Below are 21,689 nucleotides of genomic sequence, written 5' to 3'. Positions count from 1 at the left end.
TACATGATAGACAGAATGGAATCAATTGGTAAAAAATGTAAGATTAATTTGCACGATTACCTGCATTATTTACAAGGACGAGGACTATATATCTGCAATGACATACATTTTTACATGCACCATGCATGGAATCAACAAGTACATATCTGGATCAGCTGCTGTATAATTGTATATATGGTGACCGGGAGGTAGGACAAGTTTTTTTCCTTCTCTTTCCGGAAGTGAGTACGCTGGGCTGTGTATATATATGTAGATCAGTGTGTACGATGTACGCTCTTCGCACAGACGATTAAATGACAGGTTAGAGCTGCGAGAGGAACTGGAGCTGCCTGAGGATGGGGCTGAGGGCCTCCATGAGCTTCTCGCAGGGGTGGTTGTGGACGCCCTCGTACGTGGTCACCACGATGCTCGTGTCCTTGGCCAGCCGCTGTACTTGCTTCTTCACGTTGCACGTGTGGTGTGTGCACCGGTAGTAGCTCCTGAAACATCACAAAAATGTTGTCAAGGGCATGCATTAATCGGCGAAAAGAATAAGTAAAGCCAAAATTGCATATACTAGTACTGGCATTGCATACTTACTAGTTGCTCCATAATCAATCGGTGCATGTAGCTGTGTTTACGGTTTGGGGTTTACGGCAACAACGATAACGGATGTGTCATTTCACCATATGCATGCATGGTGTGTATTTGCATGTGTTGTTGCGGTACATTACAAAATGTTTTACAGATTATACCACATAAGTTTCAAAAAAAAAAAAACACTAGTGAGGCATAGAATTGAGCTATGAAATCAAATTATAGGCGCTTCAGTTCGATCTACTAGCTATCTCTCCGATATGACTATCTAGGGTCAAATGCGAAAATATAGGGATTGGACGCCTGGTCAACCTAGCCATGTTATGGAGTGAACGCTTGAATACCGTCCGATGTGTGTAGGGGGTAGATGTGAAGGAAGAAAGAAGACATATACGTGGAAGAAATAATTCAATGGAGAGAAGGAAGGGAGAGGGACAGAGGAAGCAGGTGGATGAGTTGACCATCTACAAGTTGACCATAATGGCGATGGGGGCGGCTACCCTCTTTGCTTCTCCTTCCCATCAATCTTAGTCGAATTCCTGGTTGTGTCATCGCAACACTACTAGACATAATCTTACTGGAAGGCATCATCGTGGCGCAACACCCCTATAAGGCATCACATAGCTTTTGTGCCTACGATTGAGGAACGGGTGCGATGGTGGAAGAAAGGAGTTAGAAGAGAAGGTGGAAGTTGGGGAGACGAGAATGCGAGAAGTCATGCACATAAGAAGACGGTGTATGTGGTGTATGTGTTTGCCGTTCGGTTCGTGTAGCAACCTCAAACATGATGCAAATCGCAGTTCACCCTTCAACCATCCCAACCATGAGTTACGCTGACATGACAACTTTAGTCCGTTAGTAGCGTGGGGCCTAACTATCAACACTTCTTGCTTCCTCCTTCCTTCATATGTTTAGATTTATTCCTCATCCCTCTTTGTTAGGTCTTCCCATCGCTTCCTCTATCACATACAAGCCTTGATCCCATAACAACGTGTAGTTCCACCTCATACTTCCTCGCCAAGTCACGATCGTGCCGATGCAAGAAACAATGTTGATAAGTATAGTAATGACTCAACAATGGGGATCAAACTAGACGAGGCAGCGCGCGGGAATTACCAAAAAAGACCCAATTGACATTCTCGAAAGAATCAATGTTTATCCTACTAGTTCCTTGGCTATTCATGCGAGAATCGGGTAGCAGAAGCAATCCATACAGAGTCTACTTTATGAAATTCAACTGTTGAGCAACACAAATGCAATTATTTTTTGGAGAGATCACCCACAATTTGATTATGATGTAGCTTTATGATATATCTTCTTAGTGTGTAATTGAGTTAGGAATTTTAATAGATGCCATCTGCCCTAAGGTTCAAGCAAGAAACTAATATGGCGAATGTTCTTGGGAATATCAGCAAATCTATGCCTATTCTCAATTGCTCTAAGCATTTTTGTCCCTTGCTACGCCCATTTAATCTTGTTCGACTAGCTACACTACACCGAGCACACAACAAAAATAACACACATTAATTTGGACGTATGCATGCATCACATGCTAACCTGCAACGTACCACAAGTTCCAGGATGAGAAGCAAGCAGTATAGTATACCTTGGGAAGGCGCTGTTCTTGACGGCCTTCTGGCCGTACTTCCTCCACCGGTAGCCGTCGTCGAGCACGTCGTTCTCGCTCTTGGTCTGGAACGCGAACCGCGGCCGGGTGGCCTTCCTCCCACGCGAGCCGCCGGCCTTCCTCTCCTTGGTCACCTGCTCCCCGCCGCTTACCCCGGCCCCTGCGCTACTGCTCCCGCCGCCGCCGCCGCCACTAGCGGCTGTCTCCATGCCGCTCATCATCTCCTCCTGACCCGTACCCGCCGGCGCGGCGACCTGCTGCGACGTGCCGGCGCCTGGCCCCAGCGGGAGGAGCAGGGACGCCCAGTCGACCAGCTCGGGGATCGCCGACGACGTCTGCGGCTGATCCATCAAGGCCCCCGGATGAGGCAGCGGCGTCGGAGGGAGGTACTGCAGGTGGCGAAGCAGCTCGTCGTGCGATTGCAGGTCGTGATCGTCCACTCCCTCTGGAAAGTTGTCCATGGATAACCGATCGACGATACGCACGCACCGCGCGCGGCGGGGCTCTCGAGGGGCGGGATAGAGAGGAGCTAATCGGCGACCGGAGAGCAAGAATGACGGAGAGGGCGCCGTGGTATATGTACAGGCGGATGGTTTGCAGCTGCCGGTAGCTGTGACTGGGGGGTGAGAGGGGAAGGTGGGATCGGGTGGGCAAACCGGGCGTGCATGCAAGCAAGCCAGGGGCGAGATGGATCCACAAGAGTGATAGAGAGGGAGAGAGCTAGCTCGTCTCACGCAACCGTTTCCCAACTACCTGAATCTGTTCGGCTCAACTGCCCCGTCCGTCCCCCGCACGCACGCACGAGCGAGCCCTCGGATTTTTTACGTGTGCGTTCGAGTACGTATTGGCTAGCTGCGTTGTCTCATGTGAGGGGCTGCTTTGGTTACGTGGAGGAATGCGAAATCTGTGTGCGTAACGTTAGGGAAATCTGTGTGCGTAACGTAGCTCAAAGTCAAAACAGAATGTCGTCGGTCTGACCCTGATCGATATGGACTTGTTGGATGACCTGAGCTTACGGCCCAATACAGTGACTCAGGCCGGGCCTTGCGGCTCAGGTTAGATCGCAGGCTGATCAAACGAAAGGAGCTACCTCGGCAAAACCTATCCATCGCTCGCTCAACCGGAGGGACTGTCCGCCGACCTAGTCGGCCCGGGCGGACCGCCGCACACCCAGGCGGGGAAAGTTGGGCCGGCCAAGTTTCTTTTTTTCCTTTCTCAATTTTTCCCACTTCTTCTCTTTCATTTTTCAAATTCATTGCAGATTTGAACAATTTTTGAATCTGGTAATTTTTTAAATTTTAATAATTTCGAATTTGAACACTTTTTTGCATTTGAATATTTTTCGGATTTAAACAATTTTCTAACTTGAACATTTTTCAAGAACAAACTTTTTTTCGAATTTGTTTTTTATTAAATTTAAACAATTTAAATGTGCATATTTTTCAAAAATATGAACTTTTAAAAAATTTAAACGTTTCTTAAAATTTGCACATTTTCCAAAAAAAAAATACTTCTAAAAATCTTTGCCCGACCTATTCGGTGTATATGCAGGACACTATATGCCGACCTGGTCGGAATGTTGGGCCAGCCTAGTTTCCATTTTTTTTTCTCTTTTTTGTTCTCTCTATTTGATCTTTCTTCAGTGTTTTCTTTTCTTAAATCTGAACATTTTTCAAAAAACTAGCATTTTTCAATATGTACTTTTTAAGAAAATTGAACTTTTTCAAACTTTGAACATTTTCAAAAGATATTTTGTATTTTTGAAATTTCAAGATTTTTTGAGATTCAACATTTTTCCGAAATAAGCATTTTTCTATTTTTTTGAAATTTGAACATTTCAAAAAATTAACGCTTCAAATTTTCGAAATTGAACGGTTTAAAATTTGCACTTTTAAATTTTTTAAAGTTGAATCTTAATAATTTTTTGAATCTTAGAAGAAAGGGAAACTAGAAAAAGAATCTGGAGAGAAAAAAACAAAAGAAAATCGAAGAAAAAGTTATCTTACTTGTAAATTTAGAGTGGGAGTCGGAGCGCATGGAGGAGCAAAAGTCCTTGGAAGGCTGGAACCAAACTTTTGAAGCATAAATGGCCTTTTAATTTTCTACCTCGTATTGTTTGGAAACTGCAAGTTCCACCCAAAATCAATTTTTTTATATGGAGAGCTTTACATGGTTTGATCCCTGGCTAACCGTCATATTAAAGTGCCGGCTCAATGCCCTATATGTAAGATGGGGGCTGAAGATATTATGCATTTGATGTTCACGTGTAGCCGAGCAAAAGAAGTCTGGACAGCTTTAGGTTTAAATGATTTTATCATCCATTGGTCTAAACTTGACTGGTCCGGGAGTGTAGTCTTGGAAGAAATTCTTCGGTCGGATTTGATCATCCACTAGTTCTTGGTCCGCTTAGTTTGAAGGAGACAGTGGCGGTGGCGGCATGGCATATCTGGTGGCAGCGTCGAGAAGGAGTGAAAGGAGAAAAGGTTGCTTCACCAATTAGTTCAACGTTTCCATTAAAGCTTTAACTATGAATTTTGCTTTGTCAGAACCGGGAGCAACGCCAAAGGTGATAACCTGGAGTAAACCCCCGGCTCGCCACTATAAGCTGAACATAGATGCATGCTTTTTCCCTAATGGGTCGGGTGCTACGGCGGCTATTATAAGGAATGATCATGGTAAGGTTATTGGTGGCGAGACTTGGCCATTGCTGAACATATTAAGTCCAGCCTCTGCCGAAGCTACGGCTTTGAAGAATGGCATGTTGCTGCTGGAAAATATTGGATGTTCTCCTGTAGTGGTGGAATCTGATAGTTTGGAATTGATTACAGCTTGCAATGGAGAAATTGAGCTTTGGAGTCCTTATTCAGCAGTTCTGGCGGATTGCTTTCAGATTGCTTAAAGAATTGGAAGAATCCCTTTTCAGCATTGTCCCAGAGAAGCAAATAAGACGGCGCATAATCAAGTTTTGAGTCTAATAATTTTTGTATTTGGGATAGTGATCCACCTCAATCTGTTTTGACAAATGTTTTGAACGATGTAACTGTACTAAATGTGTAAAGCAGCAAGTACCGGACGCACTTTTTTCCTTACCAGGGTACCGAAGGGGACTGGAAGGTTTTTAATGAGGCGGCTTGCTGGCTTAATATATTGATTATAGCAAAACAGATGGATAGCCAAATCTGTGGCACCCAAGTTCAAGTATACATTGGAGTAGCTATTAGACAACGGGGTATTTTAGGCTCACGGGTGCATATGCACCTATTGTGTGAAAATACATTTGAAAATTTCAGAAATGCCGAAAACAATTACGCACGCTACATGTAGACATTATATGTATGCACACAAGTTTTCAAGGGAAAACTTTTGTATCATGTGTTAAAAAAACAAATTTTGATGTTCTAACATGTCTATTCACGGGACAATGTTTTTGTCCTTTTTTACACATGGCACATAAAAAAATTTCTTCCATGAAAACTTGTGTACGAACATAGAATATTTGAATGTACACGCGAAATTTATCTCAGGATTTTTGATATTTTTAAATTTTACATTTTTTACATATTTTATATAATAGTTTTATATGGACCTATGTGTCGGAACACCGCCTCAACAACTTGCACGACGTGGTTTCCTAAGACTTCTCGCTTTTCACACAGTGCACAAAAATGCCCGAAATAATTTACCCGTAGCGTGTAGAAGTACAGAAAAAAACACAAATTGGTACTCCCTAAAGCACCCTTGTTTTCCGTGGTTTTTTTCTTTGACTAAGAATTACTCCAAATATATAAATATTGTTGGCATAAAATTAGCATCATTAGAAAGTGTGCGCCTTCGGCTCATTTGATTGCTTGTAGTTGTCGGCTGGTAGTCCAAAGACCTATTTATAATTATTACTAGTTGAAGGCCTGTGCGTTGCTACGGCGACTCAAGTTTATTCCCTTGTACAAAAGGCACATACAATTCATGTGTATAGAAAAGATAAACACATATTGGAGAACCAACCTGAGGTTGGGTGGTTAGGAGGGTGGTTGTACCCCCAGCCCACCAGAGTTCAAACCCCAGGTTTGACATCTGCGTGTCTCATAAAGGCGGAATATTCATTCAGTGGGAGGCGACGTTCCCGTCGACAGCGAGGCGCCTGTGGTGACTTCGTCAATTTCAAGATCCAATCCGCCGGCTCAGTCTTCCGGAGGTGCTCATAGGGGTAGGGTGTGCGTGTGTGCGTTCATAGGGGTGAGTGTATGCGCGTGTATGTGAGCGCCTGCGTTTGTACTGTGTTTCTCAAAAAAAAAAAAAAAAAAAGATAAACACATATTACTCGAAATATATTAGAATTATATTTGCAGAAATATTATTTTGGTAAAAAGGTAAATCTATGTGGTATGCAACCTCGTTTCACCCCATACCGAGTGAACCCTCTGGTCTAATGCTTCCGCCAATGGTGTGGGAGTAGCAGCGATCACATTCTTCGTTGGTCTCATTTTGTCTCCCTACCTTAACTTTGTCGAGATGTAATCAAGATACAAGACAAGTGAACATGGGCTACATCAGATGCATCTGTTCGGAAGGACACTTACGAACCGACATACCAGTTCCACAAAAGCAACCGTCACCGCTAACTACAAGCATGGATTATCAGAATTAATTAAATCCTAACATGCTACAATCAACCACCTCCCATCCCGAGGAGTTGATAAATGGAAACACCTGACCTGCAATAGGAGTGATAGTTAGCTTCCTTTCTAGATTCAATTCGCATGCTGCAAGAACTTCACATCAACCTGATTAGAGCAAACAAAAGCATCCAATTGAGTACCTCGGGAACTCTCTGGTTCAAAAATAAGATAACCAGTGAGTACCACACATGATTAGTAGGTTAATACAAAATACAATCAATGGTGAACATGAGCTCACTGTAAGTCTAAGATAGTGAAAGGCACATACCAACAACTTGTGATAAAATCTATCCTCTACCCTGTGTAATAACTTCGCACCATCATCCATTACCTTAAGGACATCAACAAAATACTACTAATACTAACATGGCACGGCTAATAATAGACACTAAATCCACGTTGTATTACAACTTTAACCAATAGTTCACGTTGATAGACATCGTTACCGTTTTGTTGGAGTAATGCACTTCCAGCTCACCGGGCGGTGCCACCTGAGCAATTGTGTAGGGCATCGTCGTCAGACCACCGAAACCAAGATGACAATACACAACTTTGAAACAAATGGTCCAGCCTAAGATAGTTCAATTTGCAACAATTAGTATTACCCACCAAGTGAGGTAACAACGGTTGTAAGGAGCATACATAATAATAATGTATAAATGCAGCTGGAAGCAGGGTCATGTAAGAAACCCTATAAACAAAACATTATTCAGGTGCCGATTAGTGACTCTCTCAATGGAGATAAACATCGTGTGGCAATAAAAAAATCAGTGGGACACTTCCTTTTCTAAGTTCCTGGTTTAAGAAAATATACATTATTCAGTAATAAATATTCTCTGACAAAATTCTTCTCAGTTAGCTTCTGAAGCTCACTGCATATAAGAAAGCTATATGTGATCAAGCAATCTAAACTTTAGCTGACAGAAGTAGTTGCAATCAATTTTTTCCAGTGAAAGAGCAATGGCACCACAATTACTGAGTCTAAAAATGATGCTCGTTTAGACTGAAGTTACGTTGCTGCTTGTGCAGTTGTGCTGGTTAGGTCTTGGACAATAGCATATGATGCAGAAAAATATACCCGGCCTAATTTTTACCTTGATGCAGATAAGGGGATCAGGCTGTAGCATGTATAGTACTACGGTTCTGGCTACGTCAAAGGTAGGAGCGCTTCAGCGAGGCAGCAGTGCATTGTGTAATCGAGTGCCACCCAAAGAATAACATGCAAATTTAATTGATAGTAAGAGAGGAGTGAAATTATTAGCAAATTTTTTGCTGCCGTTCACCTTGAATAACTTGCATCCTCCCTTCACATGAGTGGCAACCGCAGTGGTGCCTAGAGCTGGTGCGGACGGAGCACGGTGAGACCAATTCGAGTCGGATAGGGACGCAGGGCGAGGAAAGCACACATCAGCGGCGCGACCGCCTGTGACACGTTTCACTGTACATCTCACTGCGATCTGGACAGCTACGCATCGTTGGAGGTTGGTCGAGGAGGGGCTTGAGGTAGCAGGACAACAACAGGCGAGTCAGTCAAGCGCCCTCGCATGGAAGTGCGCCGTCGTCTGGGGAGCCGGCGTAGGCGGCTAGGCGGCAGCGCGTGGAACGGTCGAGATGGAAATGAGAGGAGATGGTGATATGCAATAATATAACTTCTCAAAACCTGATGTTAGATTAGACAAACCTGATGTTATTCACAATGAGAAGAAGACAATTCCGTAAATTCTCTGTGAAGGCGGCGTCGAAGTCCTGATCCTAAGCGCCAATTTTTCTGCATGTCCTCCTTCAGCTCCTTGGATGCAGAGGCCGACAGAGATTCATTCCCGTTGTCGGGTTTGTTGTACATCAGCTATAACATTAACGAATAACGACTCTGCACAAGACGCACATAAGCTTGGTTACCCATCTCTCATATTCATATGTCGATATTCACTAAGACAGATTACATTCTCTGACATTGCCTAGCAAATGTGATGGTAGAGCCATCTAAGAAATGAATCCGAAGTTGCAGAGGCATGCACCTAGGACGTTCTCCCCTTATATATATATAAATATATAACCTACATCCACTCAAGTGTGTGGCAGCCATGAAAAACATAGATTCCAAACAGGACCATATAACATATGAGATTGTACAAATTACGAATAGAGCAGTGGGAAGGTAGGGAGGCACGAGCGTCACTCGTCCTTCATCCCATGCGCCAACTCCTCGAACGTCTTCACGGCCACGACATCTCCATCCCATGTCGTGCCGCCACCACGGTCGCAACCGTGGCGCGCGCCCGCGCCTCCGTCGCGAACGAAGATCACGGCATCTCCTCAAGCGTGTGGTGCAGCTCGTCAACCTCCAGGGAGGAGACGACCTAGATCGAAGGCCGCCCCGGCTGAGGATGATACAAATTATGTGGGTGCAGGGACTCGAGCCGGCAACGCGCGTTCAAAGCTCTCTACAAAGGTTGTGGGTCGTGAGACGTTTAAAAAAGATGCGTGAGGGTGGATGGCATTAGGAAAACAATCGATCTCCTTGGGTGTTTGTGACTTGTGCGTATTAGCTCGTTTTTAGTTTGATAATAATAAGGCAGCAATGGATACTGATTTCATTGCATGCAAATTTACTTCGATAATAACAAGGCGACAAGGGATACTAATTTGATTGCATGCAAGTACTATTAGCAAAGAAAAAATTGATTCTCTTGGATGCTCCTGACTTGTGCGTACTAATTCGTTTTTATTTCAACACTAACAAGGCAACAAGGATACTTATTTGATTGCATGTAAGTAGGAAAGAAAAAATTGATTTCATAAGATCCGGACTTAACACTAACAACCAGGAGGGTGGACGAATTAAGCCATCGGACGGCTCAAACATTGAGGTGGTGTGGTTGGACGGTCAAGATGTCTCCAATCTTTGACATCAAACATTTTTTACTACGTACGGATCACATATAATAGTAAAGAAGATTTCGTTGTATGGTAATTTTTTGTGATTGATTCCCGTTGAATGGATTCCCGTGATGTATGGCAATTTTTTTGTGATTGATTCCCGTTGAATGGATTCCCATGATTGATATATGGGAAAACATATTTATGGGAAGTAAATGGATTCCCGTCCGTTGTAAATTTTGTTGTATGGCAATTTTTCCGTGATTGATTTTCTGTGATTGATTTCCGTTAATGGATTCCCATGAGGATTTCCGATCTGATTTTGTCGTTTGTTTTGGTAAGTATATAACGGATGGCTGGATGGCAAGCGGGAGACGTTTAGTAAGATTGGATGGTCAAGATGTCTCCAATCTTTGACATCAAACATTTTTGACGACGTACCAACTCGAATATAATAGTAAAGATTACTTTTGGATGTTCTTTTACTACTATTCACTCAATCAAGATATTGTTGTTTAATTTCTTTAGGTAAAGTTACGGCTTATTTATCGAAATGGAGGTAGTATAGAACTGTGGTTAATTAAGTGGAATTAAGTCTGGACATTAAATCCAAGTATCCATGCAGCATACCCCCGATAAAAGGTGAGAGATCAACTGCGCTGGTACTCAATATTGTGCAGGTTGCCTAGATACAAGTTCGTAGGGGAGAAAAAGGATAGTTCCAGCTGAGCTGTTTACACATTGTATGCCTTGGCATATTTTTTCTGTTAGACCAGGAGTCTAGACTAGGTGACAGATCTATGAACCTTTTGCCATGAAGTCAAAGTATTCTTGTAGTTCACCCTCCCCCAATGGTATTATTATATATTGCATTCACCCTGTTAAACAATGTGCGCGGATGTCACACGAAACAAAACCTAAGGACCATACTTACCAAGTATCTATTGCGATAGGTTTGATATAACTATATAAGAATCAATTTCCAAAATGGCAGGGTAAATGATAGATAAAATAACATTTTCATATCTAGAGTCAGATTGACAAGTACATGAAACAACACATATCCACCGAAGCGGTTCCTTAAATGCAAGTAACTTTCTCTTTGTTATTAAAGAAAACCGGTGCACTGGAAGTTGTGAGATAAAAGCGAAAGGCTTATATTTCAAGTAATCACGGTTCGATCTTCTTAACTATGCACCTGTGATCATCATATGACCTAGATAAACCGATTGCTCCAGATAGAGGAAATTATGTAATCATCATTTGAAATTTGAATCATGATGCTTCTGAAGGATGGCAATAGGTTATATAATCAAAAATAAATTTCATCGTGAAAGGATCAAACAATCATACTAATTAATAATCATCGTAGGCTTCATGAAACCATGAGTCATCCAAAAAAAAAAGCTGAATTCAAAAGAGAAGCAGCTAATATCGCAGAGTTAGCCTCATACAGAAGACAGATCCACATAAATAAAATTCAGACATATGCTTGTCTACTTTAGTTTAAGCCTTGCCTATATAACAAAAGAATAAAAACAAAAAAGGGAAAAGATCAAAAACCGAAAGAACATGAGGACAAGAACAATCTGATATTTCCATAAATTCATTTCTATACTTCTCAAAGATTATCTTGAGCAACTCAGATTGCACCTTTTTACAGAAAATGAACTACCATGATGAAATATAACCGTACCCGCAAGTAAAAAAATCAAAAAATTGAAGTGGAGTGACCAAAGATTATGATGTGCCTCTTAGTTCTAGGGGGCATCACCCGAAGATCTTTCTAACTGTACGCATCTTGGTGTGATGGTGATAAAATCATCCTCCTTCACATGCGTGCTCGTTGTAAGAAATGTGTTCTGCAAGAGGACGCTAGCGGGGGGGGGGGGAGAGAAGATAATATCATCATCACAACACGGGAGCGAGAGCTGAAGGATAACCTAAGGCAGTACAGAGCGGAGAGATGAGCCTATGGTATGCATGAGAGAGTTCGGCTAGAGGTGTCATATATAGACAAGGTGAACGCTAGGGTAGTACGCAGACACGAGGAGGAAGCGGGATAGGGTGAGCCACAAAACGCTACTCTCACGTCAGATTTTCGAATGGGCTGGACTATTTCATCAAATCTTTCCATCCTTTACTACGGTATCAAGACAATTATGATGATCTTCTAAAAACACAATTATGATGAATATCTACTGCATTGAATTGAATCCAATGTGCTAGCAGAGGACCCGGTAGAGCGGCCGCCCTACCTAGATTTTGGGGGAAAATGTTTTATATGTATGCATCGCATATGCCGCTAGGTTCCATTCTTGTTCGTGGCTTACTGCGATCATTTTACCGGCGTGTTCATAACGGAGCTCAAAGTGAAAACATAATGCCGTATATCATCGATAGACCTAGCTCGACAAGCGAAATGAACTTCTTGAATGACCTGAGCTTGCGGCGCAATCGATGAATAGGGCCGGGTCTTGCAGTTCAGGTTAGATCTGTAGGCTGACCTGACAAAACGTGCTAGGATTCCCATAGAAAAAAAACGTGCTAGGTCATGTAAAACTTCAGCTATTAAAACAAAGGTAAATCCTTATGCCTCGTTCGTTGGCAGTGTTTTCAGAAGTGTTTGGGCCGGTTTTGGAGTGTTTTTCTCGGGCCAGATTAAAACACTACAAAACACTTCAAAACACTCGTGGGCCGTTCGGTGGACCGGTTTTGGCTAGGTTAGGGCCCAGAAAACACCCGAAGACACGTCGGGTCGGGGTGGAATCGAAACGCTCCACCCCCCTCGCGTTTTCGTCGCTGGCGGGGAGGGAGGACGACAAGACGCGACGTGGGGGACGAGAGGCGACGCTGGCCGGTCGCCGCCACCGACGCTCCAAGACCACGTCGGCGCCGCCGCTGTCACCGACACTCCAAGACGACACCGCCGCTCCCTCACGCTGTCCCGCAGCCGCTACCTCACACTGTCCCGCCGCCGCTCCCTCACGCTGATGCTCCCGCTGACGGCGCCGCCGATGTTCCTCGCCGCCGACCGGGAGCTCCTGCCGCTGCCCCCTCCTCTCGTCCGAAGCTGGAGTCGTTTGTGAGTTCCATCCACCTCCTCTCCCTGTAGTGAAGACTCTAGGGTTCTTGATTTCTAGGGTTCTTGATTTCTAGGTTTGTTCTTGAATTCTAGGTTCTTGATCCCTGTAGTGATGATGAATCTTGTAGATTTCTGCTGCTTGTGACATTTGACTGAACTTGTGACATTTAGCAAGCCTGGAGCTGGATATTTTGTGGTTTTTGGTAGTAGCTAAAGATAAGCAGTAGGAGTACTAATAATGCCATCTTCCCCACCCCTTCTCTATCTGGCTGAAGATAAGCAGTAGGAGATGCTGGTAAACCTACAAGTCATGCGAGGGTTGCTTGTTTCTTTATATATGGTGCTAGGATCTTATGATGCCCTGGATTGACCACAATTGTCTAGCACAACCAACCTGTTTGTGTATCTAAGAATAAGAAATCGGAAGGTTAAGTTGTGATGCGTCAGCAACTTGCATGTGCCAGTCCCTTCTCAGCCTCTGTTTTCGTTTGGTTTGCACACGAAAAAGATGAAGACCCCGCTTAAGAAACATATTTCCATAATTTGCAGCTCCAAATTGACTCCAAGCCAAACAGCAATGGCACAATGGAACTGGTTTTATTTTGTTGTCTGTGTGAAAATATGAATGTTATTTTCTACGAGGTTTTGTATAAACTTGGTTATAGTAACCTGTTGTGGTATATACAGTGATAATATATCTTAGTATTCTGGCTCTGAAGAAAAATGAGAGAACAAGCAGAGGAGCATCTGGATAGTTGATTGGCTTTCATCTGGTATTTAAATGACAATTTGATTTTTCTGAAGCATCCATAATGTCTTCCTGTACTCCTAGCCGAGGCAGATGTTAGGACTTAGGATCATCTATATTCTGGCTGGACTGTGGCTGATGACTGATGTACACTGGCTGGTAGAACAAGTTTGGATTTGTTTTCTGATATATTATTAGGAAGTGTCCTGCTTTTTTTAAATCTCCTTGGCTGTGACTTGTTACAAAATATATTTCAATGCAGTTGAAAAGTACATCATGGACATGGTTTCAAGAAAGAGTAGCTTAGTTCTGACGTGTAGTCAACAATTTCTTGATCTAGATATTTGTTTTTGATTCAGCATTGAGTTCTATCTTCATAGTAGCTTAGTTCCTCAATGCATACTAATGTTCAGACTTCAGAGATAATCGTGCCATGAATATGAGAAATTCATTTCTGATCTGGGGTGTAGATGCTCTCTATTTCTGAACCAATCAAGTTCCATGTTCTTCTGACTTTGTCAGTGTATTTAACTATGTATTCTATCCGTAACTCTCTTTTTACACAGTGCTTGAGTACTGTCGTACAGAGATAATAAATGCTTGCAGCTCATGGGCATGCTCGGCCTCAAAGGAGCAAGCAGCCAAGGTCGTACGCATGTGCCGTGCATGTCGAGTTGCAGGAAGCTCATACCTACAGCCGTGACGTTTGCCCATCCAATCATCAATGCTTGACCACCGTTCACAGCAGTCTATACGGTACAGGTAAAGATATTTCCTGAATTATTGACACATCGCACCTGTTGGGATAAACATGTCTGGCACACACATGCATGCTACCTTATTGGTCCACCAAAACAGGAGCAAATGAGCTCGAGATCAAAAACGCCGTGTCCCATGAATATAATCTATTTAATTTGCTAACCAGGATAATGTGTAAAGCGAATCTTTTCTTTTATATTTCAGTTACATGTTAGAAGCTGCTGCACTAGTAGCTAGCAATTATGCACTATGTTTGACTCAAATCATATGCACAACTACTTCTTATTTTATTATCTGTATATGTTTACATGGGGACTCAAGTGTGTTGCCACTAAAAATTCATGGTGTCCCAGTATTATCTATATATATTTACATGCTTGCGGTGGAGCAGCTCTCCGTTGCCATTGGGTGGTGGTTTCAAAATGACCAGATTGTAGTTTCGTTTTTGTATAGCTGTTATATTATTTCGTTCCTAACTTGCCTGGGTTACTTTACTTAGTTGTGCAGATCGAGTGCATAGAATATTAGCTAGAGTAAGTACCAATATATGCTTCACTCGTATCTACTGATATGTATCTTCATAGTCAAGAGTTGTTATGTATCTTCTTGCATGTGTAATGCTAATGTATATCTTTGTTGCCTAGATTGATCATTTGTATGCACCTCTACTACCAAAGTACTGTAGCCATGAAACAACTAGCTAATGCATGTGGTTGTATATTAGTATTTGATGGTTTACATCTTGTTTCCTGGGCAGGAAACAAGTTGCTTGGACTGATTTTCTTGTGATATTGAAGGGAACAAGCATGTTTTTAAGAGGACTGTCCCGGGCTGAGTTGGTGCCTTATTCAACATCTTGTAGTTTCAGTACTTTGCTCAGAAACTATGCCTGTCCACTTTGAATTCCTCTATTTGTTTCATGTTTCCGAAAAATAGATTATGAGATCTGATGCCATGAGCTAACTGTACCATGGCTGTAATACATTTATGTACTGGTTGCAAGATTATGATCTTCTAGTGTGCTACAAAGATTTGATTTTATTTGTGATACACATCTACTATTAAAAAATTGTCTTTTTATCTATTTATATTAAAAACCTGAAAACACTAGTTTCTAAAACCGGTGTTCTAAACAAGTGTTTTGACAAGTGTTTTAGGTGAAAAGGATTTGTAGTGTTTTGGGTAGTGTTTTGGGTGGTTAGTGTTTTCACCCAAAACACTCCATAAAACACTCCTCAAAACACAAAAATACACCGGCACCGAACAAGGCCTTAGGTGTAAATTTCAAGTGGGAGCCGAAGTGCGTGGGGGAGCAAAAGTCCCTAGCACCAATATTTCCAAGAATAAGGATGTCATCATTACAGAGTTATCTGACCTAGAACCAAAATATCTGCTCCTCGTATCGCTCCCCCGGCGACGCCGAGAGCCTTCCCTCGTTGCGCCGCCAGCAGCCAGCCTGCGCCGCCCCTGCCGCCAGCCCTTGCCGCAGTGGCGGCGGGCCTCATCTCCAAAGGGGTGAGGTGGGTCCAGGATCTTCTCCGTCGGGGTGGCCGGCCCGTGTGGCGCGTCGCCAGCTTGGAGCGTGGAAGCCAAGGTGGCGGCCCTGGAGCCCCGTCTGCTGCTGGGCGCTGCAGGGCGAGGCCGTGGCGCGGTAGCAAGTGGCGATGGGCGGGCCGTCCCAGGCGCAATCTGAGTCATGGTAGGTTGTCGACGTGCAGGTCGCCTGGAGGTGGTGTGGCGGAGGTTGGGTGCGGTGGCAATTGTTGTTGCCGGCGGGGCGCGGCCCTGGAGGTGCGCTGCTGCCTGGGTGCTTGGGGTGGTCTTCTTCCCGAGCGAGTGTACGTAGTGGTCAGGGCACGCCCCTGTGTGGCGTGGTAGTGCTGGGGAAGACACGGTTCAGGGACATGGCCTTCTTCAACGGGCGGTCTGCCTTTGTCGTGGGTCATGATGCCAGGGCAGCCACTGCGTTTTGGGCGCGGCCTGGCATGGCATCAGCCGGGGCAGAAGGGTGTTGCGGCAGATGCGCCATGCGATGAAGCTCGGTGGCTGGCGACATGGAATGGCGGCCTCCTTGCGGCTCCCTATGCTTTACGGTCGGGTTGAACTCTGAGTGAAAGCCCTGCACCAACTTTGGTCACTGCCGACGATGGTGGCACCTTTGGACGTCGTTCTTCTTGTTGTTTTGCGTCGTTGTGGAGTTTCGATCCCGTCTGACGCGAGTGGTTTCAAGTTCTCCGGGTGAAAACCTAAGCTTCGTCGGGAGCGGGCGGCGGTGGCGAACACGCCACTACCTTGTTGAAGGTTGTCGCCTCGAAGCTCTTGGCCTTTGCGGTGCACCAGGTTCACCGCGGTGGGGGCACCTGTCTATGTGGTCGCGAGCAGTGAACGCCTGGGCAATGGCCCCAGACAATGGTGGCACTTCGAGGCGACGGCCTCGATCTTCATTGCAGTTGCGGCAGTCCTATGGGGCCGGGTCGTGGCACTGCTTGGTTTGGGTGGCTGATTCTGGTGTTGCATGGGTAGCAAGGTCATCAACCCAATATCTAGGTTGGCATGAGGTCAGCTGGAGATGTGGAGTAGCAAGACTGTGCGTGTCTGAGTGTCTTCATGCTAGCCTTCCCCTTTTGTGAAGTCGAAGCTGTCCTTTACAGCACAGGTCTCGTGTTTGTCCTATTATTTTCGTCCATTTTTTTTCCTAAAAACTAAACAGCTTCTTGCTTAATTAATGAATGAGGTGCTCTTGCCTCCGTTTCAAAAAATATTTTAGGCGTGTGTAATTGGCTTTTCCAGCAGATCTCCTGAGTTTATTACAGAGCTAATTTTTCTAAACAAACAGTCCAACAAGATTTCTCTACAATTTAGAAAACGTACATTTTATTTTCTGGGCTTATTCTTTCGTAGATTTTTCTTTTGAGCTTACACTCACAGTTACGGAAGAATGAAACCGACAGACCCAAGGTGGGGAATGTACAATCTATTTTCTAGTGTGGATTTCTTCTGCCATAGGCAATGGCTACTTCTTTTTTTTGGAGACACTCAATGGTTACTTACGAACTTAGGAGATCTTTTTTGAAATCCTGAGTAGCATCAAGGTCCAATCTAGCTTCTCGTCAAATAAAGGGAATAATAAACATGTCAAAGAAAAAGTTTTTCCAGTCACAGGATTAAATCAACTCTATTTTCTGGGTACACTTCAAGCTACTGAAGGATTGAGGCCCAAGGTGGAAAATGTACATTCTATTTCCTAGGCCTATCCTTTTGTAAATGCCCATTGTTCAGCATTATGAAAATCCAGCCCACTACCCTTTGCCTTGATTTCGCTTACAATGCACAAGTGAGACTGAACAAGTAGCAAACAATGAAGGACAACAATTGCAGAAGGACAGAGTTACACAAAGATACAAGCATATAACAAGGACAATTTTAGATGAGATACCACAATGGATTTAATGTTACTGCATTTACATTTTTTCCACATAGGATCTACTACCTGAAATGAATACAAAGACACTAAATCCATAGAATCCTTTCCTAACATCATCTAAAGTAACAACTTACATGAATTTTAGTAAAATAAAGTTTAGTAAGATCTTGACAATATCATCATTAGAGTCAGATACAAGAGTATGTCAATCATCAGATATCCACCAAGGCAGACAATAAGAGTGGAGCGACATATTTGAATTCATCATCCTCATAACAGCTTCGTAGTTGTATCATGTAAGGGTTGAACCTGGCAACGTTATTGTTTTGAAAGACAAATTCATAAATCTAAAGTACATACTAAAAAAACAGAGTCAGATTCTGAAGTATGTCAATCAGCACAGATCCACCTAGGCAGACCCTAAGACTGGGGCGACAAATTTGCAATCATCATCCTCAAGTTTAAGGTTTACATCTTGCAAAAACGAGCTATAATCTCTAAGCCTAGTCGGGCACAAGTCCGCTAAGTAATTTTTTAGGACAGTAGACAAAAAGGTCGTCAGCTAGGAGCGAAAGACTATTTTGTTCAAGTAATCACATTTTGATCATCTGAACTATGCACTTGTAATCATCAGCCGACCTTGCAAACACAAAATCTTAGTTAGTTCGAACAACATCGGAAATTGATTGACCTCATTAACAAAATATGATTTCCACATAAAGATAATTGAGACATATGCTTGTCTATTTGTTTAGTCCAATCACCGGCCAAAGAATAAACAAAAAAATGTAGAAACGGAATTTATGCAACGAGGACTCGGAATATGGGTGGTGATATAGCAGGATGGTCGGCAAGGCAAAAAAATGCCAGTTACGACGAACGAGACCAAATATCAATCTTCATAGTCCACACTAACTTAGTGGATGCAGTTCTACAAATATCAAGTGTACAACAAAAAGCATGAAGACAAATTTGATTTATTCTCTAAAGAAAATTTTGCTGTTGGGGTCGTCAGATAGGAGCGAAAGACTATTTTTGTTCAAGTAATCACGGTTTGATCATATGAACTATGCACTTGTGATCATCATCCGACCTTGACTTGCAGATTATTCAAAAGAAACAACAGAGCAAAACGGAAGGGAAAAAAACGACACAACAATTCGATGAATCGTGAAGCCTCAGAAGGAAGGCAGTAGGTTATGTAATCATTAGTGATTTCATTGAGAAAGGTTCACACTAATCATCATCAGCTTCACGAAAGCACACGTAATCAGAGATAAAAGAAAACAAAAAAAGATTTTACTTCATAACTGGCCTCATAGAGAAGATTAGATTGATCCACATGAAGAAAATTCGGACATATGCTTGTCTATAAATTTGTTTAATCCTCGGCCACGATCTACAGAACAAAAACTGAAACAAATCGCAACAACAGTCAGATCTGGTTGTGGGGAAAAGATTTTTGATCGAGAAGAGGACTCAGAATATGGGTGGTGATATAGCAGAATGGTCGGCAAGGCAAATTCATGCCATTACGACGAACGAGACCAAATATCAATCGTCACCGTCCTCAAAACAAGATGCAGAAACCAATTTATTCCCCAAAACTAGAAAAACGGAGGCAGAGTCGAGAAACAAGAAAGATCGAAATCGAAACCCACGAAGAGTGGTAGGAGTAGAAGGATCTATGCTCAGATGAGATGGGATGGGAGGTGGCGGCGAGGATGAAGAAGACTTCTCCGGCTGGTGGTTATATAGGGGGCCTCCAGGGATTAGGGTTTTACAGGGGCGGCGCGGCTCTCTTCGTGTGTTTGTGGACATGGGCTGTATCCCGTCGCGGCCGATCAGCCCCGGGCGTGAGACGGTGGATGCATCTGGTCTGGTCTACTCGGCCCATAGTCTAAACCTAACGAGCCCGACACTTGGCCTGTTTCAGTACTTCATTTTTAATCCTCTAGAACACTTCATTCACTTTTGGAACTTTTTGTAGGCGCAAATCAGAAATCACACATGCAGAACCCTTCAGTCCAAAGCGACCCTTCCTATCTTTACTCACGATATCTTGACAACCAACCGAATCTTCTTTTTACCCATTGTATCTATTAAGGCGAATTCAGTGAGCTAAGGCACAAATGTGTTTTCCCTATATATGTATACCAAAGGTCCGAACTCGGAAGATGAGTGGCTCATGAAGAGACCTGTTATTTGGTGTTTGTCTTGTCGATTTCGAATCCGCATCACCCCAGTTTAACATGTTATGAACATGGGTTCGGAAGCGTTACAACACGATCGGGATGAGCGGCATTAGGAAACCAATTTAACCTATCATGGCTCTTTACCATGCTTGGTTCCCGAGTCTTGGAATTACCTATTGAGAGCTTTTGTCAAAGCCAACCAGCTTTGAATTTATGCTCGCTTTCTAGTTCTAGCATTTCCACTAGTCTAGTCCATGAGCATGTCAAGTTGATGCATATCTTAGAGGTAGGCTATCGAGAACATGCCATCTCAGGTGGCACAACATTTTCAATTGGCTTCATTGCAAGGGTTGCCCAAGCCCACCCAAATATCGGCTGATGGTGTGCATTCAATCCAAGGCCAGCGCAACCTTAGAGCCCTTGCAAAGAAGTCGGCCTTGAGGATACCAAGACCGCCAAGTTTTTTGGGCCTACATACCAAGTCCCATTTCACCTTGCATTGGCCACCGGATACCTCTTCTATGCCGCCACTACCATCACCTTGGGAGACGATGAAAGACCCCTTTTTGGGAGAAGCCTAAAGATTGCCCCGTTAATCTACAAAAAGTTGTACGAGGAAGAAGTGGTGTGTGAAGAAAACCATTCACAACAACGAATGGATCTCAAAGATTAACATGGAAGTGGATATCTCTCTCGAGCACATTCACCCTTTGGATGCAACTTAGAACCATCAACCTTCTTGAGGGAGTTCCGGATGGTATATCTTGGAACCTCACCGATGATGGTCAATACTCCTCCAAATCCGCTTACAAAGCTCCATTATATGGGGCAACCGCATCGCCCGCTACCGCTAAGGTTTGGAAGATTTGGGCAACTCCCAAAGTGATGTTCTTTACATGGTTTGCCATCCAAAATAGGCTTTGGACCGCCAACCGCTTGGAAAAAAAAGGGTGACAAAATTGTGAGGTTTGCAAGAGGGTAACGGAGTCGGGGAATCACCTTTTTGCCAATTGTCGCTTCACCATTCGTCTTTGGGGCCTTGTCAAGGATTGGCTTGGGCTTCACTCTATTGACCTACAACCTTGGCCAACGATCTCAATGCACCAATGGTGAGAATCTATGACTAACCGTACGGATTTGGCCTTCATCACTTTCCTCATCTCTTGAGAAATTTGGAACAAGAGAAATGTGCGAGTCTTGAAGAACAAGCAAGCTCCTCTTGCGGTCATACTTGCAAAGATCAAGAGGGAGGCGAAGCTTTTGGTGTTGGCGGACGCTGAGTAACTTGATACCAGATAGTAGATTTTTGCAAGTTGTAATCGTTTCTACTTACTGGTGAAACTTCTATCTTAATTAATGGAAAACGGCAAATATTTTGCCCTCGTTTCAAAAATAAAATATTGGCTTTAGAGGTTAGATAAAAATTTCATTCAAATCAATCATTTATGATAAATTATGACTTCTACTATTTTTATAGAGAATTCTAATACACGGTTTGTTCACAGACCACACTAAAAAAACTAAAAATCAAAGCTCGAATTAATCAGGCCACTATGCCTTCGATTTTTCACTCCTTAGTGATCAGCTCAGTGTCACTATGAAACTGCAACCATGCGAAGTTTAGGCATAAAGAGAACCATCCACATGGTCATGTAGCACAAAAGATTACTATGATTACAAGCAACACACTGAATCTTTGAATGGTGGGGTAGAAGATTA

The 21,689-nt window shown here is 43.3% G+C and overlaps 1 protein-coding gene and 8 non-coding genes across 9 annotated transcripts; all 9 read right to left on the bottom strand.

Annotated features, from left to right (window-relative positions):
• Positions 1-258: 258 nt before the first annotated feature.
• On the bottom strand, positions 259-2,424 carry LOC124705956 (probable WRKY transcription factor 43). The gene is made up of 2 exons (XM_047237638.1): positions 2,183-2,424; positions 259-479 (listed from the first exon to the last, which is right to left on the bottom strand). Exons 1-2 carry the CDS (start codon positions 2,422-2,424, stop codon positions 302-304), a joined length of 420 nt encoding a protein of 139 aa, XP_047093594.1. The 3' UTR covers positions 259-301.
• Positions 2,425-10,887: 8,463 nt separating this feature from the next.
• LOC124650725 lies at positions 10,888-10,979 on the bottom strand. The gene has a single exon (XR_006987149.1). It is a non-coding gene; the product is annotated as a small nucleolar RNA snR60/Z15/Z230/Z193/J17 (small nucleolar RNA).
• Positions 10,980-17,960: 6,981 nt separating this feature from the next.
• LOC124650785 lies at positions 17,961-18,047 on the bottom strand. Its single transcript, XR_006987199.1, has one exon. It is a non-coding gene; the product is annotated as a small nucleolar RNA U31b (small nucleolar RNA).
• A 98-nt stretch (positions 18,048-18,145) lies between these two features.
• LOC124650783 lies at positions 18,146-18,232 on the bottom strand. Its single transcript, XR_006987197.1, has one exon. It is a non-coding gene; the product is annotated as a small nucleolar RNA U31b (small nucleolar RNA).
• A 93-nt stretch (positions 18,233-18,325) lies between these two features.
• Positions 18,326-18,418, bottom strand: LOC124650719. Its single transcript, XR_006987143.1, has one exon. It is a non-coding gene; the product is annotated as a small nucleolar RNA snR60/Z15/Z230/Z193/J17 (small nucleolar RNA).
• A 169-nt stretch (positions 18,419-18,587) lies between these two features.
• LOC124650750 lies at positions 18,588-18,683 on the bottom strand. The gene has a single exon (XR_006987169.1). It is a non-coding gene; the product is annotated as a small nucleolar RNA Z43 (small nucleolar RNA).
• Positions 18,684-18,778: 95 nt separating this feature from the next.
• On the bottom strand, positions 18,779-18,872 carry LOC124650721. The gene has a single exon (XR_006987145.1). It is a non-coding gene; the product is annotated as a small nucleolar RNA snR60/Z15/Z230/Z193/J17 (small nucleolar RNA).
• Positions 18,873-18,949: 77 nt separating this feature from the next.
• LOC124650759 lies at positions 18,950-19,027 on the bottom strand. Its single transcript, XR_006987177.1, has one exon. It is a non-coding gene; the product is annotated as a small nucleolar RNA U83 (small nucleolar RNA).
• Positions 19,028-19,250: 223 nt separating this feature from the next.
• On the bottom strand, positions 19,251-19,345 carry LOC124650747. Its single transcript, XR_006987167.1, has one exon. It is a non-coding gene; the product is annotated as a small nucleolar RNA Z43 (small nucleolar RNA).
• Positions 19,346-21,689: the final 2,344 nt, after the last annotated feature.

Source organism: Lolium rigidum, chromosome 4 (genome assembly GCF_022539505.1).
Source record: "Lolium rigidum isolate FL_2022 chromosome 4, APGP_CSIRO_Lrig_0.1, whole genome shotgun sequence".
NCBI classification, from domain to species: Eukaryota; Viridiplantae; Streptophyta; class Magnoliopsida; order Poales; family Poaceae; genus Lolium; species Lolium rigidum.
Note: the sequence above shows the minus strand (reverse complement) of the source record. Positions and strands in the feature narration are given on the sequence as shown.

Coding starts and splice junctions, on each gene's coding strand:
- LOC124705956 (XM_047237638.1), bottom strand. CDS start 2,424: ATGATGAGCGGCATGGAGACAGCCGCTAGTGGCGGCGGCGGCGGCGGG. Junction 480..2,182: donor AAGAACAGCGCCTTCCCAAG/GTATACTATACT, acceptor GTGATGTTTCAG/GAGCTACTACCGGTGCACAC.